Source organism: Arachis hypogaea, chromosome 14 (genome assembly GCF_003086295.3).
Source record: "Arachis hypogaea cultivar Tifrunner chromosome 14, arahy.Tifrunner.gnm2.J5K5, whole genome shotgun sequence".
Lineage (NCBI taxonomy): Eukaryota > Viridiplantae > Streptophyta > Magnoliopsida > Fabales > Fabaceae > Arachis > Arachis hypogaea.
In genome coordinates, this window is record NC_092049.1 from 72,727,241 (window position 1) to 72,736,113 (window position 8,873).

Consider the following 8,873-nt stretch of genomic DNA (forward strand, 5'->3'; position numbering starts at 1 on the left):
TGATCTATCTTTGCCTTCGCTTCTGCTACCACCTCTATACAATTTTAATCCTTAAGGTAAGGACGATTTTAAAACTGAGTTAAACTTTAGAGACACTTTTGTACACAAAAAAAAAATTGGAAACGAAAATAAATTTTAGACTAAATCTTAAGGACCAAAATCATACTTCAACCAAATTATTTTTTAACAAGACATTAAAATCCTCATTGACTCGAGTAAAATTTGGGCCCGGCCTTGTTGAAAGTGGCAAAAGTATTTGCCTCAATCCAAAGCTACACAAGTTCGAATCCTAGCAGTGACTAGATTAGTGTGTGTGAGTAAGTGTATGAGTGTGTAACCTAAGACTGGTTGTCCAATCCATCGGAAAAAAAAAAAAAAAACTGTTTTTATAAAATTGTTGAAAATGGTTGTAGCTAAGAAATAATAAACCCAAGTCCAAAAAAAAAAGAAATAATAAACCGTTTTCTTCTCTGCTAGAGAGAAAGATTTGGACTTGGAACGATGGAGCAGGAGGAAGAAAAAGTTTCGAATGCCTTCATTCCCTCGTCGTTGTCGTCCTCCGATTTGGAACAAGTGCTCCACTCTCTGCCTTCCAACGCCCTCAACCACTTGTTCTCCCTCGGCGTAAGTTCGATTCTTCTTCTTCTTCTTCTTAGTTATGCTCTATTTACTCATTTCAAACGCTTCTTTTTATTTTGTTGCTACATACACACACATATACAGGTATGTGTCCGCTGCGTCCTTCGTCTCTTTGGTATCAAAGGCCCAATCTGTGCCTCAGTTGATAACGGTTCCGAAAACCCTCTAGACTCAACCACTTCCAACGAAGCTAAACTCTGCAACATTTGCTTAGGGATTCTGCAGTTCAGGTTTTACGATGAGAGAGAGAAAAGAGTGTTGCAGAAGGATACTGCTTATGACGTGGCACTCCTCATTGCTGACATGGTTAAGCAAGAGAGATACCAGTTCGATACCTTCTCACTTGAAGTTTCCATTCCTCCTCTCATCCTTCAAAACGAAACCTCTGTTTGGTGAGAAATTTTTTTTGGCTTTTTGTGTTGATATGGCGTTCTTTGTTTTTCGCAGTTATTTACATTAGTTCGCATTCATGGTTGCGATATTGAAATTGCACTATCTCATGTTTATTTTGAACTTTTGAACAATTGTTTGGCAAATGAAACCTCTATTTGTAATTTATAAGGACATTCTTCAAATTCGGTATTTATTTGCAGGATTTTGTATTCGTGATTGTAACATTGAACAATCTCATGTTTATTTTGAACATTTATTTGGGCATTTCTCTATTGTAAAATCAGCTGCGTGCCTTTGTAGTTTGTAGTTAGGTCACAACTCACAAGTTTCTTTTAACTGTTTACCCTACTCTGCTTCCTATAGTTACATTGAGGCAGAACAGTCTATTCACTCTGATATTACTACTTTACATTTATGTTTTCTGATGTTCATGATCACTGTATTAGTAATCCTTTTTGGTGCCACTCTTTTTTTGGTTAGAGTAACTTCTTGATTTCCACTTTTTCTAGCACTGATTAGAATGTCTCCCTTGTTAAATTCTTGTAGGTCATATATGCAAAAGAAATATGGATCTGAACCTTGGTTTCAAGAAAAGCTGCACACTGGATGTATCTCTATAAAGGATGCTTTGAAGTTTTCTCTAATAAATCCTCTTGAAAATCTATTGGTGAGAACGTTTTCTGGCCATATCTGTTTCATAGACATTTGTTGCCGGCTTTGATTATGCATCTTTTACACCAATATCTTTATAATTTCCCCTTCTAATCACCTGTAACACAATAGATGATGCTTTATCTCACAGTTGATGTGTATTTCACATATTCTTTATGGAAATCATGTCTTGCCTTGTAGGGTTGTAAATCAAGTTTGTGCCCTTTCCGGATTCGTTTAACATACACTCACACCAAAGCATCGGAAGGTGTCGCCAAATGTTCTGAAAATGATGGGAGTTGCAAGAGAAGAAAAACAGGCATGTCTTTGTTGTTTCCTTCTAATTCATTTTCTACACCAAGTCTATATACATAAGATATATCAAGAATGTCTGTAGGTTTGATAGGCATAGGCACTTCCGATGATTTCACTTTCACAGCTCCTTCCATTGACCATTTGATTTGAATTTTGGTTTTATAGGTGAATCCAATTTGATTGGAGAGAGGCCTCTTAGCAGTTCAGTAGAAATTGAATCCTTTGACAGCTCCAAGTTATTTCTGAAAAGTGTAATTCTTCTTTCTTTCTTTCTTTCTTTCTTTCTTTCTTTCTTTCTTTCTTTATGAATAGATGACTAAAGAATTTAAATTCCTTTGTTTGATGATGTTTTCATTTTTTTGGAATGTTTTATATCTAATTCATCTGTATCATAAATCCTTGATGATTTGTATGGTAGGCCCACAAAGTTCTACCGCAGTCAGTTTCTGCATATTTTTTCTGCTTAATTTGTATATGATTCTGTGGCTAATTTGGTTTCCTTTCTTGCTATTTAGGCAAGTGAACCTTGCCATTTTAGTTACAATTGCTCCAGGACACCATTCTATTTTGGTGGGAGATACCTGAAGGTAATGAATTTGGAAAACTATGCTTCACTATTTTTTTTTTTAATTTTCTTGGGATGTCTTATTTTCTTTCGCTGCCTTGTATCATTCTTTCCGCCGTCATAATGAATACTCTTATCCAAAAAGTGGGGGAAAATGCATGAAAAAATATTCCTTTTGGTGTTAGCATTCTTAGCAAGGATGTGTCTATTTGATTTTGTTCTAACTTCTGAAATATGATAAGCCTCACATTTCTTTAAGATTTCAATTTAAGTTGCTAATTGCTATATAGTTTAACATTATCAGATGTGCATGTTTCTCTTTGGTACTTGATGTGAATTGCAGGTTTGCTTACAGTACTTTGAAATCTATAAGCTAAAATAAATTGAAAATTGTGAATGTCTGATAGACCAATATATCCTCCATTTTCCTTTATTTTGTCTAGATATGAGTGTATATATCTATAATTTGCAAAGTGATGATTGACTTATTTGAGCTTAGCTGATGCTACCTTTAATAATTCTGTTAATTTTGTGGTAGTATTCACGGAATGTGAGTCAAACACGCTGGATCATTGATGATGAAAGAATGGGGGAAGCATCAGTTGAGGTATTGTCTACATCGGCAAGTTATCACAGTATCCATTCGTTTATTTTGATTTTGGAAGCTGGCTATAATGTGTGTTTTATCGTTATAGGAAATAATTGGTACAAAGGTCCTTCAAGCATGCCGTGGTGATAACTATAAGTTTCATGCTGCTGGAAGAGAGGATATTGATGTACTGAAGATTTCCATTATCTTTTTCTAAAGTTTATTTGTCACTGAACCGATCTGATTTAGAATTATTCTTCTAGGTCCGAATGTTGGGTCCTGGTAGGCCATTTATTCTTGAGGTGCAAAACACACGGCTAGTCCCAACTGAACAGTTTGTAAACAACATAGAGAAAATGATTAATGAAGTGGAAAATAAATTGGTAATGTAGTTGATTTTGGCCACTTATATGTGGTATTCATTTATTTTGTCATGAGTAAATTTAAAGTATTGTATGACCATGTAGGTGAGGGTGAAAAATCTGAAACTTGTTGGCAGTGATGGCTGGAACCTTATGCGAGAAGGTGAAGCAGAGAAGCAGGTCTTGCATTTTCCTTCTTAGTTGGATAGTTTCATTTCATAGTTCATAATTTACAACTGTGCTCCATCCTCATTTTATCTGGGCCTTCCATAGTTTATTCATTCGTATGTTCTTAAAATTTTGTAGAAGCAATATGCTGCTTTAGTGTGGACTTCTCGTCCTCTGAAGGATGAAGATTTTCAACAAGTATCTTCACTAAAAGATTTGGTATGTAAGAAAAGATCTACATAAATGGTGTTCAAAGATGTGCCATTATTCAACATGTATTGGTTGCAATGACAATACCTGTGCAATGCTCATATTGATATGCCATTGCTTATTCAAGGAAGGATTTAATGCTATATAAGCTAAAATAAAATGCAGTTTTAATAAAAAGATCCCCAGTTGCCATCACTAGTCAATTTGATATTGTTTTCCTTAATCACATAAGTCAATTTTTCCTGGAATTCTGTATTTTTTTAATTTTCCTATGAAAGATTAATCCATAACTTTGAAACTGCAAAATATTGTTTGTACAGAAAGTTGTGCAGAGGACCCCAATAAGGGTGCTTCATCGTCGCAGTCCTCTAGAGCGTGAAAAGATTATTCATTGGTATCGCCTGCTTATAGTTCTTAAATTTACAATCGTTTGACATGTTCACCTTCTAGGATCCTTGCTAGAATCTGACATTTTGTTCTTGAAATCTTTAGGATGAAAATGGAGACAGTTGCTGGAAGTTCCCAATATTTTCTTTTGCATCTATGTACGCAGGTATTGTTTTATTTATGTTCTCTCTTACAGTACAAATTTCTCAATCACTTAGTTAATTTTATATTAGAACAAGTTATGGGTTTAACATAATCAACCTCACAAGAATAAGAGAGATGGAACATGATTGTGCAGGCTGGGACCTACATCAAGGAATTTGTTCATGGCGATCTTGGACGCACCCATCCCAGGTATGACAAAAACCTTCTTCACCTTGTGTAGTGTATGGTGGCAGAAGTGTGAGACAGAGACATACAAAGTTAGTAGTGGTAAATTATTTTAGGTGGACATGATTACCATGGCTGAACCACTGCCAGTGGTGCCAGCCGTCTGGAAGGAGCCACAGGGTAAAGGTTTTATGTCCCTAAGGCTGTGTTCGAGAACAAGACAGGATACAGAGACACAAAAATAGGTGTTTTTGTATTTTATTTGGTGATAAACTAATAATATAAGAAATAATAAATTATGAAAATTCAATTTACTCTCTTTTTTTCTGCGAAAAGAATTTAGGAAGAAAAATATAACAATAAAAAATGTAATTATAAAAAAAAATTAAAAAATAAGTTGTGTTCTTTACTAATCTGTGTCTTTCTTGTAAAGAAGGATACAAAATACAAAATAAGTTTTGTTCCTTACTAATGTTTTTGTGTCTTTCCATCTATCTTTTGCCAAATTTGATTTTGTATCTCCATATTCCTATCTTAGTGTTTTGTACTCGTAAACAAATGCAGCCTAAGTTGCAAGGTGTGTCTCCAGTGTCCACTTATTGGAGCTACTGAAAATACACAAATTGTGTTCTAGGAAACAAAATCTGTGTCTGTCCTTGTCTCTGCATCCTAACACAACCTTGTCTCCCCTGTCTTGATAACAGTGATGGGAAATGGTAAAATAAGTCCCCTGCATTCATGTTTGTATTTGAAAGACAACTGAAAATCCTAAACCCTAATACTCGCTAATACCCAAATGACTAATCACTCTAATTATCATATTATATGTTGATATCAATATTTGCATTTGCTTTATTGGGAATTTGTTGTTTTGCAGCATCGGATCTATCTTGGGTTGTACAGCTGAAATTTTGCAACTTGATGTCACAGACATCAAAATGGAATGCTTCCTAACATAGTATGTTATGTGATGTTCTAACTGATCTTGGGAATGAATATTGCTTTGATGGAAGACACTATTCAATCCCAACACGTATTTGAAAAAAGAATCTGGTAACTAGTACTAAAAGATGGTTCCTAAGGAACGCTGCATGTTTTTTCATATGCCTATTCGGTTCCTTAGGAGTTGTTTTTAAGTTAGATTTTGGAGGGGAAGAGAAGACTTCTAATGTAAATTTTACACTAGAAATGATCCAAAACCCTGTTTTTTTCTCCTAACCCTTAATTCACAAACCATTCCTCGTAGGTTTTTAACAGTTTACCCTAGTTGAGAATCAAGTTTACAATCTAAACAGAAAAGACAAGACCAGCACCCATTTGGGATTTGTCTTGCTGGTGAGCAATTCACCTCTCCATCGACTTTGCTTTTTGTAAATTCAGTCAGTCATAAACAGTTTAATACTTTCATTTCATCATGGTATTTCATGATTTACGTTGATTCCAATATTTATTGTGTTTCAAATGGGGTTCCTGTTAAATCAAAATTGAGTGTGGTGGTTAAAAAAATATTCTCTCTCTCTCTCTCTCTCTCTCTCTCTCAACCAAATTTAGTCAACGGATAATTTATACAATCAATAATTAACTTCTTTATAAAATACTAATTTAACTTTTATCATCTCTATTTTCACCATTTTCTCATTTACAGCATCCATTTCTTCTTCTTCTCTCTCTCTCTCTCTCTCTCTCTCTCTCTCTCAAATTGGAATCACAATTTTATTAGGGTTTCTCCACATTATCTCTTCTTTCTTCTACTATAGTTGATTAATTGTTAGGGTTGCTAGTGATAATGATGATGATGTTATGGCTAGTTTTAGTAGTGGTGGTTATTGATGATGAGATTGTTGGCGGTGTTGGTGTTGGAGATGGAAACAAAAATGATGGGGATAGGGGTTAAATTAGTAACTTTATAAAGAAGTTAACAGGTGACTATATAAATTAACTATTGACTAAACATTCAATTCATTTTGTCAAAAAAAAATATATCTTTGGGACGTTATTTTGCAAAAACAATTTTTGCGGTCCATCTTGTTATAATTGTAATTTTTCGGTGTTCAAAATGACTACATGATAAAGATAAAAGGTAATACTTTTATCTTAAAATTAGAGACATGGTGTAAAATTGGTCTCAGGATGCATTGCGTATTATGATAAAGATTTTCCATCCCACACGGACCATCCCCTCCCTCAGGCCGACAAAGGTAGAGGTTAATCCCAATATGACAAAAGCATAAAAGCTACTTCCTACTATTTATTTTTGTTTGGATGACTGAGGTCGGCGCGGGGGGCGAGGAGGGGTTAGGAGACCTAAACCCTAAATTTCTGCTCTCATTTATTCAATTACCAGCCATAAGCCCATAATTTTTTTTTGTTTAACCAAACGGTATCCTCCAACCCAATGTTAGGTTTTGTGGAGCCATTAAAAAAACAATGATATATTCTTACCAATAACAAAGAGTCAATGTCCACAAATAAATTCTATAATTATGAAAAAAAACTTCTACCATTTTTTAATGGCTCCACAAAACCTAATAGAATCCTAACTTTATGGTCCAACTTAAATTCAGGTCGAACACTATCACGATTCAAGATGCTTAACAATATTTGATATTATCCGATATTTGCAATATTTTGGAGGAAATAGTATAAATAAGAGGGTCTAGCAGCCTTTCACGTATGATCTCGCATACAAATTAAACTCTAAATTTTTTAGCTAGAGCATTGAGGCCCCTTGTAGGTACATACCACATCGGTCCTTGGAGCGAAGAAGTCACGCTTCTATTCTTGAGGCATTTCATTATTTTCTTGAGTTCTAAGTTTACACTAAGCACTAAGGTATCATTTATGAAGAGGCAAGTCCACGAACATGAAGTATAATGCCACCAAGGACCCTTAGAAACATCTAATGAATTTTGTTTTGAAGCCAGGATGAATCTTGAGGGAGAAGCAGGCACTATCTGATGTCACATATTCCCAATTACCTTGTCAATCCAACAATAAAGTGGCTAAACTCATTTTCCCAAGTTATAGTGGGATGTTTTTCTGATATCTCCAAAAGATTCTTGGTGCACTTACAACCAAGATTACTAAAACAAATCATCCCATGAACTTGTTTGGGATTACTCAAGAAGCTAACATGCTCATAAGAAAATAGCTGGATAAGTTTAATGATATGCTATTAGCGGTTGATGTGCTAACATACTTAGTGGTATGTTTATGCCTCATAAATGACTTAATAAGTAAAGACTTCATAAAACACTTCTCTGCTAAAGCCGTCTGAAGCACACACGAAATACAAACCATGCACGAGAATATATCAATAATGAAAGTAGCGCAAACCCAAGTTTGAATTTAAATTATAACCAGAGCTTACTCACCCAAAAATTCTTGATGCAGCGCAACGAACATACACCACACCAAGAAAGTGGCTTGCACACCAAGCCTTCTCCTCTAAAGAGATGTTAACTATAGAATCCTTTCCACTCTCAAAAGTCTATAAATAGGCCAAGAGAGGTGCTGAAATTTCATGGATAGTCCTACAGTACGCATAGTAGTCCCTATCGAGAAATGGAGGATGATTAAGGGAGAACCTTTCAACGTGACTTAAAGTCAAATTTGTCATGGATTTTTTCTTTTGCAAACCATTAGGAAGTTCAATCCCTTAGAAGACCAGCTCTAATACCAACTGAAATTCGGGGTTATTGTACTTTTAAACTTTTTCAAACATAAAACAAGAACTCAAAAGCTTCACAAGTCCGAAAACTTGTATACAATGAAAAATGTTAGAGCATTATTTCGAAAGTTGGAATTGGCTATGGTGAGGAAAGTTAAGTATGGTGCTGCAAGGACTTTGCTAGAAGATTCCTATTATGTGGTGAGGATGAGAGCCGGACAGTAAAGGGATCGGATTTCCATTCTACCCCTGTTTTTTTTAATAATTGAAAATATGCCCAAGAGATCAAGTATAAGTATGCTGAGTTGGATGGTGTTAGTATGGAGAGTGAAGATCTTGGGCTTTGGTTGAAAAGTTGAAGCGGGCCAGGTATTTATTTGAAGTGGTAGTTGTGTTTGAAATGAACTGAATGATAAAAAAAGTTAATATTAGTGGAGCTTTAGGTTGGTTGGTCTGGTCCAGGTGGGTTGGATTTGAATGGTTTCCCATCAAAAAACAAAGAAGAGTTTAATAACTTAGTGTTTGGATGGGCCTGTGTACATGGATTTGAAAAAGAGTTGAAAATATGCCCAAGAGATCAAGTATAAGTATGCT

General features: G+C 35.1%; 1 protein-coding gene across 2 annotated transcripts; it reads left to right on the forward strand.

Moving 5' to 3' along the window:
- The first annotated feature begins 418 nt into the window (after positions 1–418).
- LOC112742102 (uncharacterized) lies at positions 419–6,053 on the forward strand. Of its 2 annotated transcripts, XM_025791345.3 has the most exons (15): positions 420–624; positions 724–1,031; positions 1,579–1,699; positions 1,885–2,002; positions 2,164–2,249; positions 2,514–2,585; positions 3,102–3,170; positions 3,259–3,339; positions 3,416–3,535; positions 3,620–3,694; positions 3,821–3,901; positions 4,213–4,286; positions 4,385–4,445; positions 4,578–4,633; positions 5,487–6,053. In XM_025791345.3, exons 1-15 carry the CDS (start codon positions 502–504, stop codon positions 5,566–5,568), a joined length of 1,527 nt encoding a protein of 508 aa, XP_025647130.2. In that variant the 5' UTR covers positions 420–501; the 3' UTR covers positions 5,569–6,053. The 2 variants fall into 2 exon arrangements, with proteins under 2 accessions (XP_072070278.1, XP_025647130.2); XM_072214177.1 differs by lacking the exon at positions 3,416–3,535 and having other exon boundaries at positions 419–624.
- Positions 6,054–8,873: the final 2,820 nt, after the last annotated feature.